This window comes from Hemicordylus capensis, chromosome 7, assembly GCF_027244095.1.
Source record: "Hemicordylus capensis ecotype Gifberg chromosome 7, rHemCap1.1.pri, whole genome shotgun sequence".
In the NCBI taxonomy this organism is placed as follows: domain Eukaryota; kingdom Metazoa; phylum Chordata; class Lepidosauria; order Squamata; family Cordylidae; genus Hemicordylus; species Hemicordylus capensis.
The window spans coordinates 12545616-12570383 of NC_069663.1; the positions used below are offsets into that span (position 1 = coordinate 12545616).

The 24768-nt window shown below is 50.4% G+C and overlaps 1 protein-coding gene across 4 annotated transcripts in view; it reads right to left on the reverse strand.

The window, feature by feature from the left end:
• Positions 1–1597: 1597 nt before the first annotated feature.
• Positions 1598–24768, reverse strand: part of AHDC1 (AT-hook DNA binding motif containing 1) — a 236937-nt gene continuing 213766 nt past the window's right edge. For 3 of the 4 annotated variants that reach the window (XM_053267752.1, XM_053267750.1, XM_053267753.1), the window contains exons 3-6: positions 17914–17951; positions 11597–16657; positions 8672–9387; positions 1598–3010 (exon numbers count right to left, since the gene is read on the reverse strand). In XM_053267752.1, coding sequence (XP_053123727.1) covers positions 11640–16657; positions 17914–17951 — 5056 coding nt within the window. In that variant the 3' untranslated portion in view covers positions 1598–3010; positions 8672–9387; positions 11597–11639. The remainder of the gene's footprint in view (positions 3011–8671; positions 9388–11596; positions 16658–17913; positions 17952–24768) is intronic. The other variant, XM_053267751.1, reaches the window with a different exon arrangement.

The window sequence follows — 24768 nt, forward strand, 5'->3', positions numbered from 1 at the left end:
TTCATTGAGAGATGAAATACCCAATCCATCTTGTAATTTTGCCAAACGCGTTTCGACTAACCTCAGTCATCTTCAGTGGCAAGTATCAAATAATTCTCATTCCCACTAGCAGAGATTAAATTGGCAACAGCTTTGGGAGAAGCTATGGCCAGTTTAAACCCGATGATGGTTAAACTGATGATTAAATATGTGATACTGCAATCACACAGGAATATGTATCTATACCTCCCATTTATTAACAGTATGTTTCGAAATGAATTATTGGATCTAATTTTAATTGGACATATAATGATCATTATTATGAGGGCTTTTTCATGAACTTTGTTGTGATATATTGATAAATTTTATTGACTTTAACTATATTTAATGTAGCTAGGATAGCTTTCAAATATATAGCTTCATTATTAGTATTACATTAAAACATTAACATATAGTACTTGGATTCCCTGTTGATACTGTGATACTGTGAAAAACCAACTCTGTACACCAGGCAAAAGTCAGCTGTGGAAGGCATCCACTGGCTAATGCCTGTGTTGTAACCAGCAAACCTCTCCCAGTGTCTAGATCAGTTTTCACACTAGCTCTGTGGTTTGTTGTTTTTGTAAGGTGAAGGATGAACACAAATACCTCTACACAATATATTTGGCAATTCATTTTTAAAAAAAACAAAGTGGCCATCAAGCTTGGCCCACGAGGAGTGGGCAAGGCAGATGGCTAAACCAACTCTAGTACATGAGTGTCAGACACATTTTGAACTGAAGATTAGAGCATTGAAAAGGTGAACACAGGCACAGAGGAACAGATCTGTCTGCAGGAGAGATTCCACAGACGTGAGTGCACCTGCTGGCAACTCCATGCTGCATCGGTGCCCTTGCTCTGTCTATCAGCCCACATGGCGAGAGCAGATCTGTGCAGAAAATCTGCACTGTAGTTGTGTGCTCTGCTTGTGCAAGTGAGAAAAACTACCTGCACTGTGAAGTCACCTGCTTTCCCGGCTTAGCACACAAAATGCAGATCCAAAGGGGTGGGGAAGTAGCCATCTTACCCTTCCATTTCCACCTGCTTTCCCAGCAATAAGAGCTTTCAGGGCACCTTGCCTTCTGCCATGGTGGGAACAACGGCAGATGAAGTCACTCAGATGAGGCTCCCCGCTTGGAAACGCAGGCTAGAATCAATCTCATCCACCCCGCCAAGCTTCTTCTGGTGCAGAGGCCTCTCAGCCGAGAAAAACAAGCAGGCTATTTTCTAGCCGCCAACAGAGAGGCTGGCAGCCTGGAGCCAAGTGGCAGCAGGCTGGGAACCGGGATCCTGCAGAACTGCAAAGAGCAAAGGCTTATGCTTGCAATCCCCATGCCCTTTGATTGCAGCCCAGACCTCAGAAAGGCAGCCTTTACAGCCCATTGTTCGGGATTCAGCCTTGAAGGGGGCCTCCCCCCCCCCAGCCCACCTCCACACAAACACAGACCTAAACACAGCATCTCAGGCAAAGCATTCGTTCCAACCCCTCCCTCCCCAATCCCCAAGTGCTGGCAACAGCCGCTCTCTAGATATCCCAGGCATCCACTCAACCGCCAACAGAAGCAAACGAAGCAGCCTCATCGCTCAATATATAGGTTTCTTTTAATATAAAAAGGGTCTATTAAAAATTCCTTCCTAAATACACAAAAAGACCAGGTGAGGAACAGGGGGAGGGGGGGAAAGAAAAGAGTGGGGAGTGGGCTTTGGGGTGGCAGATGAAGGCAACGTGGCCCGGAGGGGGGGTGGGGGGAGGAATCAAGCAAGCAGGAGCTTATATGGTGATAATCGGAGGTTTGCTCTGTCTCCAAGCGACTACCAAGTCTGGTATATTTAGTTGCAAGCACTGCACAGTTCAGACCAGTAATGGACAACACAGGACGGGCCCCCTCCCTTCTTTGTTTCATTTTCTTTTCTTTCTTTTTTTGCACAATCCACAAATCCAGGGAAAGGAGGGAATAAAGAGGGTGGGACACCGGTGAAAAAAAAAGTCATTCTCACGCACGCATACATGCACGCACACGCACACCCTGAGCTCAGCACTGGTGCAAAAGGGGCACACACGGAGGAAGGAATACTTCTTTCAGTTTACAAGTGGCCAACAAGAACTCAAATGCCTTCGCCCCCTTCCCACTCCCCCCACCCCCCAAAAAAGAGGGTATATTTGCTTGTCTTTAATCTTTTTTTTCCTAGTTTTTAATACAAATTTGGATCTTTGGGTGCGTACTGCCAAGAAAAAAGAATCCCCCCCAATAAACAATAAAAAAGCAACTTAAAACCTTGATGAAACCCATGCTGAAATTTGCACGTCACAAAACCACAGCAGATGTACAGATGCCATATACAATACACGATTTATAATAGAACATTATGTACAATAAATAGGTTCTTGTTACTTTTTTTGTCAATCAATCTGCAAATAGATTTCTCAGTGCATACTCGACACAATTAGCTTCTCTCCTGCTTTGACTCTCTTGGGACTCTGTTCTTTTTTTCTTCCCCTCCAACATTTATTCTGTTGATTTCGAAAACATTTTTTGGGTGTGTGTGTGGCGTTTTCATTTTGTTTGCTTTTTCGTATTGGTTTTTTTTTTCCTTTTTACATTTTTGAAAAGTATTTACAATTGCTGGTTTTGTGCAGAAAGAAAAGCCCCCATTCCCCCCGCCCCCCCCCAACTTGCTTCTCAAGAGAGGAGACAGAAGCATCTCAGTGACAGACCCAGGACTGGGTGGGGGGCTGGGTAGGAGAGGCAGTAACACAGAGGGGGCACAATAATACAGAGAAGGGAGGCTGGAGGGTGGGGGAGGAAAGGCAACGTGAGGCTTCCTTCTTCTTGCTGGGATTTCTTGGACAAGGGTTTTTCCAGTGGAACTCCCCGCTTCTGCCCTCTTCTGCAAGGAAGTCATAACAGGAGGAGCCCAGGGAAGGCTGTCAGTTTGTTGAAAGAGCATAGCCAGTGTGTTTGGGGGAGGGTCTTCTCGTGGGTTATGGAAACTGGGAACAGAAAGAGAAAAGGAAGAATTTACAACACAGAATAGGAGCAATATCAACAGAATAGCCAACTAAGCAAAGGAACTAAGTGCTTACTCAGGAGGGCTTGATTAGGCCAAGATCACAGTTCTAGTCACACGTTTTGCTCAACAGTTGTATAATACATGTGCACTGCACAGTGTAGGAACATAGGAAGTCACCTTATAATGAGTCAGAGACTATTAGTCCATCTAGCTCAAGCACGAGTCTCTTTCAGTCCTACATGGAGGTAGAGATGTATACGGAACCCTTTATGGGCCCCCAAACTGGTTCAAACAACCGGCGGTTCTGCCGGTTCAAAGGCAGGGGGGGTTGACTTTAAGGGCAGGGGAGGGTGCACTTACCCCTCCCCCCGCTTTCCCCCAGCCGGCGCTCCATCTGCAAAGGGACTGTCAGGGCAGCATCGTACCTCCCTGCTGCCCCGTTGCCTCCTCGGTCCTTACGTCACCGGAAGTACCCAAAGTGCCAGTGTGAGTGTGACATGTGAGCGTGATGTGCGCATGCCGATGTACACAGGCACATCGGGTACTTCCAGTGATGTAGGGACCAAGGAGGCAACGGAACGGCAGGGAGGCATGTTGCTGCCCTGACAGTCTCTTTGCAAACGGAGTGCCAGCGAGGGAGAAGTGGAGGGAGGGTTGTGCGCCCTCCCCCACCGTTAAAGACAACCTCCCTGCCTTCGAACTTCCCCCACCTGGTTCCGTGAACATCCCTACTTGGAGATGCTGGCAGGGACTGAACCTGGGACCTTCTGCATGCAAGCATGCAGATGCTCTTCCACTAAGTGTTCTTATAACGCTCATAGGTAGTCACCCATCCAAATGCAAATCAAGGCAGACCCTGCTTAGTCATGCTCACTACCACAAGACCAGCACTCCTCCTCCTTGTGTACACAAGCACAGATCTGTACTTAAGTACAATTATCCACATATTATGTTGAACACAAATACAGCAGTATACTTCCTATCTGTACCATGCATTTGAGAGGCCTGTATCGAGATTCACTTTTAAAATGAACACAGGTACAGTCATTCACACAAAGTGTACAGTGTACAGACATCATGTACAACATATCTGTAGGGTTCGTGTTTTTATTACCAGGCCTCAATCTCAGACCGTGAAGTTGTTTTAGAGTACCTCTGAACGTATGTGGAGTGTTTGTCTCAAACAAATAAATAAGCCTTTGTAGTGACCAGCCTCTGATCAGCCCCTCCTCTCCCTTAAACAGTTAACTGGAAGTGAACCCTATCCTGACTGACAGGCTGGTGAACCCCAGGGATCAGCCAATCAACACACCAGGTGGGTGGACCTAGAGAGTAGTTGGGAGGAAGAGAAGAGTTTCTTTGTTAGAGAAGCTAGGCTGGAGGAGAGAGGAGCACGGGCGGAAAGGCTTAGTGAGGAGCAATGGAGTTTTGCTCCTTCATGTTCAAAAGCTAGCCTGGAGATTTCTCTCATGGTGGGGTGGGGGTGCAAAATCCCTCCTCTAGCTGTGAGAAGTCCCATGTAGGCTGCTACCATCCACTTTTTAATAGGAGCAGATTCACCCTCCCAAGGGAGTATTCTGGGAGGGTAAAGTGGGAAAACCTTCCCTACAAGAAATGCTTGAGCAGCCTTAGATCGCTTGAGCAGTCTTGAGCAGGAGTGGGTGACCAGGGCAGGTCACAGTAAGGAGTGACACTCTTTAACAACAACAAGGATTTATTAATGATTGGATGGTAAGAAAGACTATACATCACAATCACTACTTCTATTCAAGTAAAACCCTTCCCCAAGAACTACAAGAGCCATGCAGTCAGATCCAAGCACTTAAACAAAAATAAATTCCCTGCCGCGTCCAGCTAAAATGGTCCCTATCCTTCCAACTTACTTCCAGGTAAGGAATGTCCAGTTGATTCCCAGCCCAAGGCTGTTAGTCTCCCTTTGTCTTAAATTTATTGTGGCTGGGGATGATGGGAGTTGTAGTTCAACAACAGCTGGAGGGCCATGTTTGCCCACTCCGGGTCTAGAACAAGCTCTGGTATCCAGGTCTTGAACCTCGGGTGTTTGGTGAGTCATTCAGCCTCCCGCTCTAACTTCTGTGATTGCAGGCAGTGAGCCGGGTCTCACGATCAGTGAGACCCAGTTTCTGAAGCAGAGTGGGGAGAGTGGGCTAAGCCCGCACTTCCGGCTTATGATCAGAGCGGGAGCCCTGGGTGGCCAGATAGGCCGCCCACACGACTGCTGGCTCCATGACAAAGCCAGCGGGGGCTGGGGAGCTGTGTGGCCCCCGGAAGTTCCAGTAAGCCTTGTGCAAGCACTCAGGGCATACTGGGGAGACCCCCGGAGCCGGGAGGTGACTTTTCGCTTCCCCTCTGGGGGTCTACTCGTGAGTAGCCGTGGCACGGAGCCACACCACGGCTACTCACCATTGGGAAGCCCAGGTTTGCGGAGTGCTCACTCTGCAAACCCAGGCTTAGGGGAGGGCTACAAAAGCGGGCTAGCCGCTTGTAAGCCACCGTGGTTTACACGAGTAACAAAAATCGGGCTAGGCTCTCTTAGCCCGATTTTTGCTGCTCGTGAGAATAGCCCCAGCATCTCTTGGCCCAGAGACTTTCCCGGCAATCTTCACAGCTTTAATGAATATAAACATGCTTTTCTTTTTTTAAAGGCAAGGATTCCATATCCACAATTCCATGTATGTGGAAAATTTAAGCCCTATCTTCTTATAAGTTCTCCACAAGGCCTATTTTTAAAGAAACCTATATTATTATTTACTACTAGTATTTTTAAGCCCGTTAAATAACGGGCGCTAGTAGGGGCGGGCCGGACGCGCTGTCGCTGCCTCTGGCCTTTGTGCGGGCTGGCCGGACCCGCCGCCGCCTCTGGCCTCCCAGCCGGGCGGAGAGTTCCGCCGCTGCCGCAAAGAGTGCCACCTGCTGACGCTGCCTCTGGCCTCCCGGACGGGGGAGAGTTCCGCTGCCACCCAGAATGCCACCCGCCTGGTGCCGGTGGTCGTGTCTCCCTCGGCGTGTTCTGGGCATGTGCTGTGCGCATGCCCAGAACAGCCGAGGCAGACACGGACGCACGCCAAGCACTTTATTATATAGGATTATGCACCTCTCTACTATCAACTACTAACCTTCTCCCTGTCTTTCCATTTTTCTAGATCATATCAGTGCATAGTACTCTAGATGATACCAAACTCTTTCGGGTAGTGAATCCAAAACGGAGTTGTGAGGAGCTCCAAAAGGATCTCTCCAAACTGGGGGAGTGAGCGACAAAGTGGCAAATGCAGTTCAATGTTGGCAAGTGTAAAGTGATGCACATTGGGATGAAAAACCCCAACTTCAAGTATATGCTGATGGGATTTGAGCTGTCGGAGACTGACCAGGAGAGGGATCTTGGGATCGTGGTGGACAGCTTGTTGAAAGTGTCAACTCAATGTGCGGCAGCTGTGAAAAAGGCCAATTCCATGCTAGTGATCATTAGGAAGGGGACTGAAAATAAAACTGCTAATATTATACAAAATTATCTTATACAAAACTCTTATACAAAACTATGGTATGGCCACACCTGGAGTACTGTGTACAATTCTGGTCACCACATCTAAAAAAGGACATTGTAGAACTAGAAAAAGTGCAGAAGAGGGCAACCAAGATGATCAGGGGCCTAGAGCACCTTTCTTATGAGGCAAGGCTACAACACCTGGGGCTATTTAGTTTAGAAAAAAGACGACTGCGGGGAGACATGGTAGAAGTCTATAAAATCATGCATGGTGTGGAGAAAGTGGATAGAGAGAAATTCTTTTCCCTCTCACATAACACTAGAACCAGGGGTCATCCCATGAAATTGATTACCAGGAAATCTAGGATCAATGAAAGGAAGTACCTTTTCACACAATGCATAATTCTCTGCCACGAGATGTGGTGACAGCCAACAACCTGGATGGCTTTAAGAGCGGTTTGGCTAATTTCATGAAGGAGAGGTCTATCATCGGCTACTAGTTGGATGGCTAAAGGACACCTCCAGCCTTCAAGGCAGGATGCCTCTGAGTACCAGTTGCAGAGGAGTAACAGCAGGAGAGAGAGCATGCCCTCAACTCCTGCCTGTGGCTTCCAGCGGCATCTGGTGGGCCACTGTGTGAAACAGGATGCTGGACTAGATGGGCCTTCTTGGGCCTGATCCAGCAGGGCTGTTCTCATGTACTCAGCCCCACAGACCAGGAAATAAGGAAAGGGTTAAAGAAATATGCAGGCCCATCACATCCCCCCACCCCACCCTTCTTTCCACTGACTGGGTTTAAATGAGCATTTAATGTGACTTTAATATGGCTGTTTCAGTATCGATTGTTAGAAGGGAAGCCCCCTTTCTGAAATATGAACAAGCCAGAGAGAAACAAACCTGACACACAATTAGTGCTAAATTACTTGGGCCCTGGCGGTTTTTGAGTACATCCTGATTAAATCTGGAAACTCATGAAGAAAGGGGCAAACTCCAGACAGACACCTGCATGCCAGGAAAAAGGCTTTCTGATGGCAGTGACATCGTGTCGGGAAGTAGGTGTGCAGGAGATGGAGGAGCCTAATCAAGGGGATTAGAGGCACAGGTGTAAGGCCTAGGAGGGGAAAGTGAGCAAGTAACGAATATAGGCGTATATGCGTCAGCTGGGGTGGTCGGTCGGTACCATCTCAGGGGACGAATGTGTATTGTGATTTTTGACAAGCCCTATATCCCTAGAGATGGAAAAGAGGCAACTGCATGGCAAGAAGACTTTCAGCTTTCAGTGTATTATTCTGCTTTTATCGTCCTGACCATTGAGGCTACAGCGGCTCAGTTTAAAATGGTGTTTTAAAAACTTTTAGAAGCTTTTAAAACACAAAAACAACTATAACATTTTATCATTGTCAGAGGAATGGAAATGAAAACTGGCAGGAATGTCCTCCCACGATTACTCCATGGAGAGAGTACAACCGTTTGTTCATTGTTACCCTAATCCTCCCCTACCCCTTTCCTCTGTGCAAAAATGACTGCAATTTTACTGTAATCGTTGGGAGCGGGGTAGGGATAACAGACGGGGGTAGGGATGACAGACAGAAAGCTGTTGCCAAAATTCACTATAAGCATTCATCCCCTGAGATGGTACTGATGGCCAAAATTTGTGGGCATGACTCATGGAGCTCAATTCATGACCAATGGATTGCACTCCATTGATTCCATTGAGTTAATCCATGACTATCTCAAGACCAATGGACCACAGCATGTTGATGGAATAGTGGCAGGCCTGGCGAATGATTGGTTGTTCCCCGGTGGAAGTGGATTGGCCTTCTGGCTGCACTAGGAAAAAAGGGCAGCAAAAGCCATTGTCATCAGGCTGCAGCAGAGGGTGTGGCTAGCAGCAAGGCCTCTCCACTGGCCTGAGGAGGACCAAGTATCTTCTTAACCTTCCCCTCTGGCAACTCCACCCACCTTTTACCATTTGTTTGATTTTTTTTTAAAGATTGTGAGCCGTTTTGGGACAGGATTCTTAATTCTAAAGAATGCTGTCAGCCACTCTGAGCCTTTCAGGAAGAGCAGGGTATAAATATAACACAAACAAACAAACAGGAAAAGGGTGGAAATGCCAAGGAGATGAAGACTGTTACTTACTGAGAGATGAAGGGGTCTCCAAGATCCATTCACAGACTTGTAAAATCTTCTGGGATCTCCATAAAAATTAAGCAAAAAAATGTGTGTGCGTGTGCACATGTGTTTTAAAAAATGCAAACAACTGGGAGAAAAAGAAACCCACACGAAAAAGAAAGAGGGGGGGATCGAGGTCAATGCCGAGTCTTCAGTCTTCATCACTGAGTTTTCATTTGAGTTCACAGATTAGACGGTTCCCCCCCTCCCCCCTCCAAAAAAAATTCCCCTTTCCTGTGGCCATTCCTGTTTGCTGTCCATTGCCTTCTAGTGTGTTTCTCATACACATGCTGTGGGCAGGGTGGGGGCAGGGGGATCACGGGGAGCCCACGCACCCTCTTGTACTCCGCCTGGGTGGTGGCCATGATCATTCGATTGTCTTTCTGCTAGACTGTGGGGTGGAAGGAGGGCCGACAACAAAGTCCAGTTCAAAAAAACTGTCTCCATGCCATTCTCAAAGAAAGTGAGTTTATTTTTTTTAAATATATTTTCTTTTTTTTGTTAAAAAAAGGGTTTTTATCTCTCTCCTTTCCCCCTCTTTTCCTTTTCCTTTTTAAAGAAATAAACAAAACAAAAGAACCAAAACAAACAAACAACAACAAAAGAAAAAGAGATCAGTTTTTGATTTCCATTAAATACAGAACTCGAAAAGTGTTCCAGAAAAAGTGCTGGCTAAAGTAGCTCTGAAAGAAAAGAGAAAAACAAGAAAGAGACACAGATCAAAACACAGTCCATTTTGTCCAAACTGGGGATTCATTCTGGAGCATGGCAACCAGCTTTTTTAGCTTTTTAGAATCCCCTGGTTTGGTAGCTTCTTAACCGATCAAGCCAAGGGTTCTCAAACTTGGGTTCCCAGATACTAGGCTTGTTCATATGATCATTAACTGAGTAGGAAAAGTGTGTGCACTTCCAATTTTTGATTGTCTTTGAGGGAAAAACAAGGTAGGAGGCACCAACAGTGATCAGCAGCTAGTCTCCCACTGGATAGGCTGCCTTCGTCCTACAAAGCAGATCTACCCAGTTGATAAATGAGGTAGGACAAAAAGTCTTCCTACCTAGTGGGAAAAATCTCTAGAGTCCTGGGCTGACGTCTGCTAGCCTTTAGAGGCACAGTTCTGGGGATAACCTATTCTGCCTTAAATAACATGTATCCAACTTATTTTATAGGCCAATTTCCTCCCTATCACAACTCCCTAAGATTGCCCCCCAAACATCCCGTTAATTATATCCTCTGTGCCCTCTGATTGAACTTTAAGAGCTTGTAGAAAGGCTACTTCCATTTATGAAACTTCCTTTCTCTGCAGGTTCACCAGAACCCTAATCTAAGCATATATTAGAAACAGCAGTTGACTCTTCAGGTTTTGGGGAGAGAGTGCGCTGGTGGCTGGGATCATGTACAGCTTACAGCTCTGATATTTTATTGATGGGGCTGTAGCTCAGTAGCAGGGCATCTGCCTTGCATGAAGAAGGCCCCAGGTTCAATTCCGGGCAGCATTTTCAGGTAGGGCTGGGAAAGTATCCTGCCTGAAACCTTGAAGAGTTGCTGCCAGTAAGTACCGACTCGGAATAAGGGAGGCTACCTATGCTTCTATGGTTTCCTAGTTTTCAGACTCACAAGTTAGAGCAAAAGATGAGTCCCTGAGTTTCCACCCCAGAGTGATCTTTCAAGGATCTGGCCAACCTGGGCTTGGAAACACAGAGAACAATATTTGGCTATAAGATGTGAGGCAAATTAGTTAACACATCCGAAGCCTCTGCATCAGATGCAGAATACATCAGATGCAGATGTCCACTTACCTTTGCCTGCAGCTGCGACTTGCAGTTAAGTCCTCACCCTTGCTAGGAACTGCTAGCAAAATCGACAGCCTTTTCTGAAGGCAATGTGAACCTCACCCTGCCAACTGGACTTTAGGACTTCAAAGCTAGCTTTCTCTTCTCACAAGGCACCCTGCTTTTGACATTAGGATGCACTAATAAAAATCAAATAACTAAATAACTAAATAAAGTAGTGATGTGGGTAGTGGCCTGTGGCTCGATTTTTGGGCGGCTTCCAGCTCCACTAGCCTTTGTCTGCCTACCTCCCTGTCACCGGCGGTGGCAAACAGCCAGCAAGTGAGCTAATGACATCATTGCCCGCCATGTGTTTCTAGGCTGTGACATCATTAGCCTGTGTGTCAGCTCTTTGCTGCTAGTGGCAACAATGGCAGAGGGAGGCGGCTCTGGAGGCAGTTAACATGTGGCTCTCCAGTCTTGGCTTGGGATGTACACAAACAGTTCATGTTCTCCCCAGAGCAGAACAGTTCATGGACTCTTTTACTTTAAAAGAGCAAGTAAGGAGATCCTTACCGGCTCCCCCTGCCTTGTTTGGTTTTTCAAGAGACACAGGGGGCCCCAGCGCTGCTTCCTGCAGCCCCAATCGGCGTTGGCATGCACATGACCGGGGCACATGTGCGCCAACCATTTGCATCATATGCTGACCACACCAGTGGCCGACGCACATATTCCCTGGACATGGGCATGCCCACACTGATCGGGGCTGCAGGAAGCAGTGCTGCAGCCCCATGTGTGTACCGGCTCTTTAAAAGACACCCCCACCCACTGAGTCAGTTTGAATGCCAGCGTTGGAGCCAGTTTGGTTTCGGTTTGGTTTTTGGTTGGAGCCAGTTTGGTTCGGAGCTTTTGGAAGCGCCGAACTGGCTCGGGCGCATCCCTAGTCCTGGCCTCATTGGGCGGCCCGTGTTCATGGCACATAGTCGCCCAGTGATTGATTCGCCCCCATCATGATGTGCCAAGAAGCCTGAAGCTGGAGTGACGACAGGGCACGCGACAAATCCAAAAAGCCCTCTCCCCAAAGTGTGCTGCTCCCCTCCCAGCTTTTTCTGTGGCACCTACCCTGAAACAAAACCTCGTTGTCCGGTTGGCACTTCAGATGACACTACAATGAGGTGACTGTGAATGTGTCCTCGGGGTGTTGCTCTAGCACTGGACCCAAAAACCCGCTCTTCTGGGCTGCGGCCATGATGGGGTGCCCTTGGGGTGCAAAGCTGGGGTACCTGTAGTTGTCCTGCAGCGGCAGCATAGAGTCTCTCGGGACTGGGGAGATATTCAAGTCATTCATCAAAGGGCAAATGTAGGCCCCTCGGTGGTGAGCCCTCGCCATGTCCATGGGCTCCTTCTCGGGCTTGGAAGGGTTGGTGCTGGGGGGGCTGGCCAGGTGGGGGTTGAGGCAGGAGGCATCCGGGCTCCTCCCCATGAAGTCCACCAGCATCCCCACCCCAGCCTTGTTGTCATAAGGAGGGCTGCGGGTGCTGGAGGTGGGAGAGTACCAATAGCCAGGGTTTTTGCAGCTGGGGGAGTCATAGTGGGGCTGAGACATGGGCAGGTCCCGGCAGGCCATGTGCGCTGCCGAGTGGCCCATGCTGCCAGCTGCTTGCATGCTGTGTTTGAGGGAGTCACAGGCGGGAAGCTTCCGGATGTCGCTGGGCCGCAAGTCCTCCTTAAAGGCCAGTGTGGGGGAGCAGTTTGGGGAGAAGGCTTTCTGCAAGCCGGCTTCAAACACAGTCTGCTGAGGGGGCGGGGCAGCAAGCTGGTGGGGCAGAGTGGGGAAATGCTTGCTCTCCAGGTCGGCCTGCCCCAGGCCAGGGGAGTCACTCTGGAACCCTTGCCCAAAGGTGCCATCAGATGGGGTGGAGGGATTCATGGAGTAGGGCCCAGCGTAGTCACAGGGGTCTCGTTCGCTCAGCCCAAAGCCCCGGGACTGGGAGGGCAGGGGGGACATGCTGCTGTCGCCACTGTAGTAGTCCAGGCCTAGATCCGTACTGTCTTGGAACAGGGGGTTGACAGGCTGGGACTTGGTAGGGAACTTGGTTTTCCCGGTGCCTCTCTCCTTCTTGGAGGCACAAGCTCCCCGGGAGCCCCGTGGCTGCCGGGCCCCCGTGCCCCGCTTGGAGGGATAGGCGGCAGTCGAGAAATTCAAGTGGGCGGCATCAAATATGTCCACTTTCTTCCGCCTGCCACGGCCTGGCTTCGAGCTGCTCTGAAACAAGACGCTCTGGTTCCAGTTGTAACCTGGGGCTGCAGACGACTCGTTCCAGTCCATCATCAGCTTCTCCAGGCTCGAGAGGCTGGACTGGCCCTCGCTGGATGAGGCCTCGCTGTTGGCCCTCCTGTAGCCAGCTGGTTGGTTGAACTGGGTGCTGTCTGAGGAAGATTCGGAGAAGGTCTCCGAGACGGTCTGTTGCTTGGCCTTCTGGGGTGTGTAGTTGGAGATATCCAGGATGACATTGGGTTCGTTGATATGGCAGTCAAAGCCCGGGTTGTATAGCTGGCTGAAGGCCTCAGAGTTCCAGTCCAGGCTGCCATAAGCTTGCCGGAAAGCCCACTGGGAGGCACTGGGGAACTGCCGACAGTTCTCAGGGGAGGGCTGAAAGGAGGCTGAACCTTTGGGGACCATATAGCCCCCTGGAGACACAGTGCTTGCGCGGCTGTCACACCTCATGGGTGTGTGGGAGGAACTGGAGAACTGGCTGGGGTCTGAGCTGTTGAAGAAGGCCGCCTTACTCAGTGGCAAGCTGGGCCCCGAAGCCTGCTGGGCATAGCTGGCACTGTGGGCACTGCTCGGTGAGGAGGGCAGACTGCTGCCACTGCCGTAGGTGAAGCTGCAGTCCTTGTTGTTGGGGCAGTCCTGTGTGGGGTGGTAGGGCTTCCCTTGCTGGAATAAGCTCGAGGGGGTCACGTTCTGCCCTCCGCTGCTGCTGTAGCTGCTATACTGTGCATAGCTGGAGGCCGCTGTGGAATGAGCCGTGGGTGACCTGGACACAGCCGAGAGTGGGGCCAGCTTCTGGAAGGTGTCTGTGCCACAGCACTCGGAAGCGGCCTGGGACATGCTGTATCCTGTGGCTCTGCTGGGAGGGAATGACTGCCGGTTTGGCATGACCGTGTGGAAGGGTGCCTCAGTAGTAGCAGTGGTGGTGGAGGAGGAGGGTGTCACTTTGCCACCGCGGCTTGGATAAGACGCCATGCCTCTCTGGGTAGCAATGGCGTTGGGAGGGGCTGTGTAGGTGGTGGTGGATTTGCGCGACTCGGAACGCGTGTTTGAGAGGGCAAAGTCCAGCAGATCAGAGGAATCGTCTGAGTCCAACAGGGAGCGGAAGTAGCCTGTGAACAGGCTGTGTCTCTCCTGGCTTAGCTCCGACTGTGAAGACGGATTGCTCCCACCATAGAAACCAGCCCTGCTGGAGGAACTCGTCTCCAGTGCCGAAGAGTGGAAGGTCCGAGAATCAGCACCTTGATAACTGCAGTTCCTGTTGGCTTGGCTGGAGAGGTGTCCATGATGGGACATCCAAGGGCTCTCCTTTTCTCCACCCCATTCAGAGGCCCCGTCGTTAAAATTCTGACTAGGGTTCTGCTCTGGGAAGAGCACTCCATTCTTGCGAGACCGCCTCTTCCTTTTGGGCTTGTCCATGGAGTCTGGCTCTGGCCGGCCCCTTTTCCGCGGGTGAACAGGGTCAGTGTGCATGGCAGTGACTGGGCTCGCCTTTTTCTTCTTGCCAATGCCTTCAAAGAAATCGCTAAAGGAGCAGCGAGAGGAGCGGGCAGAGTGGCCCCCTCCCCGCCCAAAGCCACCTCCTTTGCCGCCACGTCTGCGGAAGCCCTGGACCCTGTGCAAGAAGTGGGAGATGCTTTGTGTGTCAGGGGCCTGGTGGATGGAGTCTGGCTCGCTTGGAGTCCAGCAGCGTGGTGGGGAGCAACGGGCTGAGCACTGGCTCTGGCGGTTCAGAAAGGCCAGCTTTGCCAACACATCCGAGTAATCAGCTTTACTGTCATTGGTGTCAGCCACATAAGAAGGTTGTGGCGAGGCTAGTTTCTGTTTCCTCCGCCTCCGTTTCTTCACCTCTGTGGTGGGCTCCTTGGGTTTGCAAGGCCCCAGCATCAGGTTTTTGGGGGGCCTCCCTCGTTTGCGCTTCAGGATAATCGGCATCTCGCCTGGAGGGAAGACCACCACCACATTGCGGCCGTTGTTCTTCATCTTCAACAGCGGAGTGGGCTCTGTCGTGGTGCAAGTTGACAACTCTTTGCCTTCTAGGTTCAAGTTGCTGTTGAGGGAGGACACTTTGTATGTCGTCTTGTTCCTCCTCCCGAGGGAGACCGGGATCTTGGCCATCTTCACTACCATCCTGCGCGCCCCACGGCACTTGGGCTTTTGGACCGGCAGACTGGCAGCGACCTTCTGGCTGTCTTCAGGCTCCAGAGTGGGGATGATGGGATCCACCACGTTGTCTGTCGTAGCAACAGCTGCCATTGGCACACTGGCTTCCTCTGGCTGTGGCATAACCATCTCCACGGGCACAGCCATGGGGAGGATTCTCGTCTCAGCTACAATTTCTGCCCGTCGCCCCCGGCCTCCCCTCCGCCGGCGGCAGAGAATCTTTGGTTTATCTGTTCTACGCAGAGCATATTTCCTGTGGTCATCCCTTCCCCGCCCTGCTCCTCGCCGTACCACTCCTCTCAGGGAGCAGCCTCCGAGGCGGGATTGGGGCGGTAGCGGGTGTGCTCCTAGGGGCTCCTCTGCCCCCAGCTGGGGTTGGGAGTCCAGCAACTTGGGCAGGGGACTTAGCAGCTGGGTCTCTGGATCCAGAAGCTGGGCTTGGGAGTCAAGCAATGGGTGATCCAGAGCCCCTAAAGACTGAAGCCCTAGTGGCTCCGAAAGGGGTTCCAGGGATTGGAGCGAGAGTGAGTCAGACAAAGGCTCCAGAGTCTGCAGCTCCAGAGGTTCTAGCGTCTGTAGCCCCGGCGGTGCCGGCAGCGGCTCGACAGTCTGCAGGGCCAGGGGTTCTGGAGGAGGCTCTAGAGACTTGGAGTCGACCAGCTGAGGCTGGTGTTCTAGAGACTGCGAGCCAATGAACTGGGACCTGGAATCTAGCCCTTGCATCAACTGGGGGTGGGATTCTGGAGGTTGATGATCTAGCAGCTGGGGCCCTGGGCACGCAAGAGAAGCCAGTTCACTTAGGATATCCGTGTCGGCCAATTCGGTATAATCTGTAGTGTCGGACTCCGAGCTGCTGGCTTCGTCGACGCTGCTGGGAGCCTTCAAAGCAGGACTGCCCTGGGAAGCTGGATACTGGGCACCTTCACTGCTGCTCTCTGGCTCTCCCATGCAGAGGCTGGGCCGGGTTTGCTTGGACAGCTCGGCTTTGGTGCTGCCCTGTGTCGCCAGCTCATCAGGGCTGCGTATGCTGTTGGCCAGCAGCGGGGAAGAGTAGAAGCTATACTGCAGGCCCTGATCCCTGCCTTCTTCGCTGAGTGGCGGGTGGCTGTTGAGCTGTAGGCTGCTGCAGTCCAGGTGAACACCGCAACTCTTCAGGTCCTGGGAGAGGCGGTTGATATCCTTCATGATGTCGATGAGCTGCACCACAGGGTAGAGGTTGATGCGGCCATTGCCGCACTTGCTTTTCAGGAGAGAGATGATGTTGTCAATGTTGCACCGGCCAGAGGCCAGAGTGGCATTGGAGAAGGTCTTGGCGGCTCTGTCTTGTGTAGCTGTCTCGTCCAGCCCCCGGGCATCACCAGGGCACCCCAGAGCGTTGGCTGGTGGCAGGTCTTCCATCTTGGGGCTGCCCTGGGCATGAAGGCTCTTGAATCGGTCAGCTGTCTCGGCATGACGAAGTAATCCCGACTTGTGCTCTGGACCTAATCCTGAGCAGGAACCTTCTGGAAAGCCAAGCATGCTGAATGACAAGGCTTTCTCTGCTAGAGATGCTGATGCCTTCTGGCCCAGGTGCCCGGCCTGGTAGAACTTTGGCTCGCAGGAGTAATCAGAAGAGCTGCGAATGGTGCCTCCTGATGGGACTGGGGGTCCCTGGGATTTGAGGCGCTTCCTCAGTTCATCTTCACCAACATGCCTCTTGGCAGAGCAGTTGCTGGGGTGGGCATCTGCAAAGGTAGAAGCCGGACCTGGGAAAGGCAAATAAGAGATGTTAGGATTTCCCCTGGCTGCTGGGTAGCACACAACGGGCAGAGAGATGACAACACCCACTTCTAGGCTCTTAAGCAGTGTTCCCTGAGAATGTTGTTGACGACAACTCCCATAATTCCCAGCTGTAATGGCCATTGCAGCTTGGAATTGTGAGAGTTGCAGTCAACAACACTGGAGAAGCCCTGTTACAGGGAACACTGCTTTTAAGTCTTATGTGTGTTTCCATGGGGCAATATCTTATACTGGAATGTCACGTTACATATGACACAGGGATGCTGCCAAAAATGATACCCCTGAGTCCAGTTCTTCTCCTTTTCCCCATTACATGTAGGAATGCGTACACTATGTTGCATCTTCATCCCATGATGCATTTCCCTGGCCCTACTATATAGAATTGTCTCTGCTGTCAGGGGATAGGTCTGTAGCTCAATGGTAGAGGATCTGCTTTGCATGCAGAAGGTGCCTGGTTCAATCCCTGGCAGCATCTCCAGGTAGGTCTGGGACTGACCCCTGCCTGAAATCTTGGAGAGCCACTGCCCTTCGTTGTAAATAATACTGAGCTATTTGGACCAAGGGATTGACTCAGTCAAAGGCAACTTCCTGTCTTACTATGGAGCCAGATGATAGCCATTTTGCTCTCTCCTCCTGTATCTTCCCCGCTTTAAAATAGCTGGAAGTGGGGGTGGGGGGAACCTAAGCTAAAGGCTCATTACATGATGGAGTGTTGCTGTTGATAAGAGGTGCAGGTAGCCTTGCTTGTGTGCAACCCTAAAAAACAAAACATGGCTAGATGAGTCTCTCTATCCAGAGGTGGTACAGAGGTGGTACAGCTGGGGAAAAGATAGCCTCTGCAGAATTAAACAAAATAACAATATCACACAATGGTGCAGGCATGGTGGGCAAGTTACACTGCTGCTCACTGTCACTGCCCATGCCATGTACACAATCACATTTCAAAAAATGAACCCAACACAGCAACAGGACTGTGCCAGAGAGAATAACTGTGTTTCCCTCAGGAACAAAATCATGCCATTTTGAGGGCTGGGCAAAGGTGATCTCTCTCCACCCAAGAAATGCACCCTGTGCAGACTGAGCACAATGCAGGAGAGCCAAATGTGTATCTGCTGCGCAATAAATTGACTGCATGGAAAGGCCCCGAAGCTACCTCAACCCTCGCTGGTCTCGTTGTGGAGAAGGAGAGGGAGGGAAATACAGCCGACAGTGCACAACTCACCTTCTGTTTTGCTGCTCCGGCTGTTACACTTGAGTTCTCTGTGGAAAAGAAAAGAGAGGGAGGTTAGCCTGGGGAAGCGAGCTGCCCTCTGCAGACCTTCCCGCCAGTGCTCCTCGGTGTAGTCTTTGAAGAACACGCCAAGCTGGTTCTGCCTCAGGGTCACCCTATCTGCACTGAAAGCACAGTTGCTTGGGTATACACATTGCCCCTTGGGTTTCTGCTGCCCCACTTTTGCTCAGTCAAGAGGGAAGGGGTGGGGGGACGTGATTTTATTGGTTTTTGTTTATTCTATCAATGACTACTAATCCTGATGGCTATAGGCTGCCATCAAGTTCAGAGGCAGGACGCCTCCAAATATAGTAGAGAAGCAATGGCAGGAGACGGGGTATCCTTCTTGCATGACTTGCTTGTGGGATTCCCAGAGGCATCTGGGAGGAGAGCTGGTCTTGTGGTAGCAAGAATGAATTGTCTCCTTTGCTAAACTGCATATGAGTGGGAGACTAGAAGTGTGAACAGGATAAGATAATCTCCTTAGGGGATGGGGCTGCTCTGGAAAGAGCAGAAAGTTCCAAGTTCCCTCCCTGGCAGCATCAGAGATTCAATATGCAGATAGGGAGGAGGAGCCTGTGAGAGCAGAAGCACCCTGGTGATTGGGCAGTGGGGATTCCGTATGCAGATAACGAGAAGGAGCATGTGATGCTTAAGGTCAGTTGGGACGCAACTGTTACTGGTTGGAAGATGTGCTTGATTGTAGAGGAGAGAAGAATCTCTCTCTATAAAAGGAAAGTGGACAGGGGTCTGCGAAGAGAGGGATCGTGAGGGAGGAAAGAGCCCCTTTAGGAAAAGGAGGCTGTCTTTGTGTGAATTAGATGAGGAAACAAGACGACCAAGATCTGTTAATTCAGGAAGGGGGGGGAGAGAGAGAGGGAGGGGAAGCAAGACAGAGGGGAAGAGCGAGCGGAGGAGAGGGGAAGAGAGAAAGAAGGAAGGGTGAGGGATGGGCCCAGGATAGGCCCAGGCCTATCGGCTGCATGAGGGGAACGAGCGACCATGGCATCAGTGAGGAAGGGCCTGATCAACCGCTGCTGCTGCTCCTGCAGGGAGGAGCGGGACTTGGGTGAGGAGGTCACTGGGGTTAGGGGGCTGCGGCCTGGCCAGTTGGGGCAAGCAAGAGGGGTGAGGTGGATGGAGCAAAGGGAGGGAGGAGGAGGAGCAGGAGGTGAGGGTGGAGTGATCTCATGTGAGGGTGGAGAGATCTCTGAGGTGAGGGGTGAGGTGGATGGAGCAAAGGGAGGGAGGAGAAGGAGCAGGAGGTGAGGGTGGAGTGATCTCATGTGAGGGTGGAGAGATCTCTGAGGTGAGGGGTGAGGTGGATGGAGCAAAGGGAGGGAGCAGGAGGAGCAGGAGCGCGGCTCAGGTGAGGGTGGAGAGATCTCTGAGGTGAGGGGGGCTGTGGCGGGGGTGAGGGGAGCAATCAAGTACTAGCACACAGATGCTCTGTGTAGGTTGAGCTAGTTTTATTTATCACATTTATACACTGCCTGCAACCTGAGTCTCAAGGTGGTTCACAGTCAAATCAAGACAATGCATAAGTTAAAAACAGTTGAAAACAAATAACAGACTCAATTTAAAAGAAATAAAAACAAGACAGGCGCAATGATTATTCAAGAAACCAGGACTCCTGCCTCAAGTAGTGAACACGTAGGACAGGCTCCGGGCAGCCACACCCAGATCTAGACTTGGAAGGGATCTTGTTCAACTCAGCAAGTTTCGAGAGTCCGGGAGCTCAGTAGTTGAGCTCAGTGGGAGGACAGCTGGTCTCACAGTAGCAAGAATGAACTGCCCCTTTTGCTAATCAGAGTCTGCCCTGGTTTACATTAGGATGGGTGACCACATGTGAGCAATGTCTGCTGCAAGACATTTCCCTTAAGGAATGGGGCTGTAGCTCAGTAACAGAGCATCTTCTTTCAAACAGTAGGGCCCAGGTTCACTTCCTGGCATCTCTAAGTAGGCCTGGGAGAGACTCCTGCCTGAAAACTTGGAGAGTGGCTGCCAGTCAGTGTAGACAATACTGAGCTAGATAGGCCAATGGTCTGGCTCAGTACAGGGCAGCTTCCTATGTTCCTAACTGCAGAAGCAGAGGCCTGAAACAGAGCAAACAGAAGACCAAGTTCCGGGTATTTATACCACACTTGGACGATCCATATTTCCATTGGCTTCATATTGCCACCCATCCACAAGAGCTAATGTTGCATGCCCCTTCTACATCTGAAGATAGCTCTGAGATGCAGCTTTGTGTCACTTGTTAGGCTAGGCTGAAATCTTGGTTCATGAAGTTTGCAGTTCAAATACAGAACACATATTATGTATGTTCTCTCTAGTTTGGCAATCACCACTACTGAGGTTCTACTTGGTCCCTGCCCCTTTTTACCTGCCAGTATTTAGAAGAGGGGTTCTCAAATCTGTGTCCCTAGATGTTGCTGGATGACATCTCCCACCATCCCTAGCCACAATGCCCTTCGATTTACGATGTGATGATGTAGACCCAAGTTTGAGGATCTCACACCTTGACTGAGGGGAAAGCGGCATCAAGTTCACAACGCATCCTCCTCCAGGTGCTATGGGGCATATATATGTCTCTAATTCAGAGTAAGATACAGGGCTGGTTCTCATGGTCAAAAGGAAATGGGAGGGGCATCAAACTAAGATTGCTGAGCCCTGCACGCTCCTAATAACAGATTGTGTGGGAGCGGAAAAGACTGGGGAGAAGACCAGAAAGTGATCAGGTGCACGTTGGAATTGTAGTTTGGCAGCACGGGCAGCGGACTTCCTCCAGCTAACATCAAATGTAAGATTATCATTGTTTGCTTCCCACGCTGCCAACTATGATTCTACCTTGCATACGATCACTTTTCACTCATACACGATCAGGTTTCAAAAATGTACAGGACTCGGCGATGTTAGCTTGATCCCTCCAACTTCCTTTTGACTGTGAGAACCAGCCCATTACATAAAAGGAGAATGCTGAAACAGAAGGTCATGGGCCCAGTACTTCAATATCCCAGGAAGTGCACACAATTATTTTAAAAAGGTAATTCAGTCATGGTAACACCAGCAGCTTAGAAACTTTGGAACTTGAAGTTCTCATGAAAAGGATTCTGATTATTGTCTCATCTGGGAACGATACACAGACAGTTATGGTTGTCCCACCATAGGAACATAGGAAGCTGCCATATACAGAGTCAGGCCATTGGTACATATAGTTCAGTATTGTCTGCACAGACTGGCAGTGGCTTCTCCAAGGCTGCAGGCAGGAGTCTATTAGCCCTATCCTGGAGATGCTGCCAGGGAGGGGATATGAATTCTTCTGTAAGCAAGCCTACAGATGCTCTTCCCAGAGCGACCCCATCCCCTAAGGGGAATATCTTAGAGTGCTCACACATGTAGTCTCCCATTCAAATGCAAATCAGGGTGGACCCTGCTTAGCAAAGGGGACAATTCATGCTTGCTACCACAAGACCAGCTTGAGCTGCCTCTGTCCTTTGCCACCAGTGTTCCTGGTAAAGGGATTCCAAGATGTTGTTGACTCCAACTCCCAGCATCCCCTGCTGCAAAGGCCTTCATCTGGGATGACAGGCATTGTAGCCAACCACATCTGGGTATATCCCTGATACAGGGAACACTGCTTGCCACCCTCAAAGCCAACTTTTCTGGGAGAGTTACTCTACCTTGCTTGCAATTCAAAGACAGTATATTTTTAACATAACCGATCCCCAAGATATCTGGGTCACAGTTGACAGCAGCTCACTTGAACATTTTAATTCCTTATCAAAAGCATCTGAGAGCCCAGGCAGACATGATGCTGGGATCTCTGATTGGATCTTCTGGTTTTATTTATTTAATTTTAAAGCAGGTGTGGGATGCTTTGATTTTGACTGGAACAGGGGTGCAGGGGGAAGGGATGCCTAACTCTTCTAAAAACATAACAGCCCAGCTGGATCAGGCCCATATCCTATCTTGTCCAGCATCCTGTTTCCCACAGTGGCCCACCAGATGCCTGTGGGAAGCCAAATGGCAAGAGGTGAAGGCATGCCTTCTCTCCTGCTGTTGCTCCTCCTGTAATTGGTATTCAGAGGCATCCTGCCTCTGAGCCTGGAGGTAGCTTACAGTCATCCAGACTAGTAGCCTTTGATAGACCTGTTCTCTATGAATGTGTCTAAGCCTCTTTTACAGTCGTGCAAGCTGGCTTTAAAACACCCCCCAAAACCCCCCAAAATGAAACCAAGAACCTTATCTCAGACTCCGTTTTCCCAATCTAAATTGCTCTCCAAAGCTACTTTTTGTCTCCATCATGGAAAAAACAGAGGACCAATACAGGTATCTGCTGTGAGGCTCTAATAGCAGTTTGGGGACACAATTTAGAACAGGAAAACGACCCAGTTAGTTAGAGTTAGACCAAGGTTTCCCAACCAGTGTGCTGTGGCACACACTAGCCAGGGTGCTGCACTGATTCATTCCCAGGTGTGGAGGGAGGCCAGCAGCAGCCTGGGTTCTGTCACTGCCATTATCCACGCCTCCTGTGTCTGACATCAGACGTGGGGGCGTGTCTGTGACACGAGGTGTGGCCCTGAGGGGCAGCAGCCTGGGTCCTTTGAACTTGTTCGCTCAGTGGTGGCTCCGCCCCTGCTCACTCTGACTCAGCTCCATAAGAGAGAGCTGAGGCGCCCTGATTTTGGCTCTGACTCGGCCCATAATGCACCAGGAAGAACACGTACTTCCTGATGCATAAGTGAGTGAGATTAAGCTCCCTGCTTCTGCAGAGACTGGGTAGTTGAGCCACCCTGCTTGTTAAACCACAAAAGAACAAAAAAGTAAAAATGATCCGGTTTCTCCTGACAAGGGCTCTTGACCCAGCTGCAGACAAGTAGAAATTCAACAGGCGTAGCATTTCCCACCATGGAGATGCAATGACGGGCGAAACTGAATTGGTCCCATTCCTGCCTGCCGTTTGAGCTCCTAGAACCCCTCTTGGGAGTGGGGCGGGGAGCAGTAACCTTGACCAAAAAAGGAGCTGGATTTCACCTGCACTATTTCGACACGTCTATGGGTGACATAGGAACTGCTATTGTTGGAAATAAAAGGATGGCAGTTGCTGGAGATGAATTCACAAGGAGTGCAAGGCTCCATCTAAGGCGTGTAGCACAAGTCCCCTTTGGCGGCCGATCTTGTAGCTGCATCTCCACTAGGTGTCCCTGGTGAGCTACAGATCCCTTTCCAAGCGGCTGGGCCCGTGAAACGGTTAAAACCCCCTCCCAAAGTTATTCCCACTTTCTGTTTAAACTTTCTGACCTGGCTGTGCTACTTCTCTGGCCTCACAAAAAGGCCCCCTTTGTGTCGTTCCCTTTTTTGTGTGACAGCCCAGTGCTTTCCTTGCCGAGAGCCGGCTGAGGAAACACGCACCTGGCACGGAGGGCTGAAGGCGTATCAGTTACAGGCCCGGCCTGCGCCTCCCCTCAGCCGGGACCTAGAAGGAAGGACTGGCGGAAGAGACACCGACAGAAAGGATGGGAGCTCTTTGTCTGCAGCTTTCTCCCTTGGCAGGGGAGGCCAAATGGAAAATTCTCCATTTCAGCCCAGACACTGCGGGCCAGCCCCAGCCTTAAACAAACACCACTTCATGTGTCCTTTCGGGGCTTTGTTTGCCGAAAAGAAAGGAGTCTGGCCCCTCGCTATGCAAAGACGGCCAGGCTCCTAAGGCGGTAGCCTTAGGCCAGTGGGGAGAAATCTGCCTTAGACTGGCCAGCAAGTCATGAGAACTGGTGCGCATGACGGCGTATGCGAGCACTCAGTACTCCTGAGTCTGCGAAGGAATAAGCAAGTACTGAACACTAAAGTTCTATGTCCTACTCAGTTCGGTATACTAAACACTACTCAGTTTTAAGTACTATTCATTAGTGAGTATGGTAAGGCATATGTGAGTCCAGTACTAAACAGTTCTCAGTACTGAGTGGCTAAGCTATACACAAGTACTAAATATCACTCAGTCCTATGTCCTGCTCAGTACTGAATATGCTAAGGCACACACGGATACAAAGTATTTACCCAAATACTGCTAGTAATACAAATACAGTATTACTAAACACTGCTCAGTCCTATGTACTATTCAGTTCTGCATACTGAGCATGAAGTACTAAGCACTATTTTGTACTGAGTGCGAGTGAGGCAGGAAGTGTTTATAAGTGTGTGGGTGTGAGCATGCCTTCCAGCACAGCTGAGCATCAGCAAGGCCCACCATGGAAAATTTACTACGGACTACGCTTGTCTTCTAATGCCTCGTTCTCACTGAGGCGGCAATCCTGTGTGGAAACACGCTCTTTTAGCCGAGCGTGTGTGAGTGTGTGTGAGAGAGAGCACGAGAGAGAGCGCTATGCACCTACCTCTCTCCTGCCCACATCCTACAGTCTAAAACAGGGGTGGGCAACCTTGGCCCTCTGGCTGTTGTTGACCTACAACAACCTGGTCTAAGATCGATCAAAGCCTGCCTCTGAGCCTGGAGGCAGCCTGTAGCCATCAGGACTAGTAGCCATCGATAGACCTGTCCTCCAGGAATTTGTCTAAGCCCCACTTAAAGTCATCCAGATTGGTGGCCATCACCACATTCTGCAAATTCCATAATTTGTTTGTTTGTTTAACATTTCTTATATACCCCCTCCTCCAAAGACTGTAGGTGGTGGACAACAACATCAATAACAATTTTTAAAAAACTGTGTGCTGTGTGGGAGAAGTTCTTCCTTTTGTCAGCCTTGCATTTCGAGGCCATCCGTTTCACGGGATGGCCCCTGCTCCTAGTCTTGT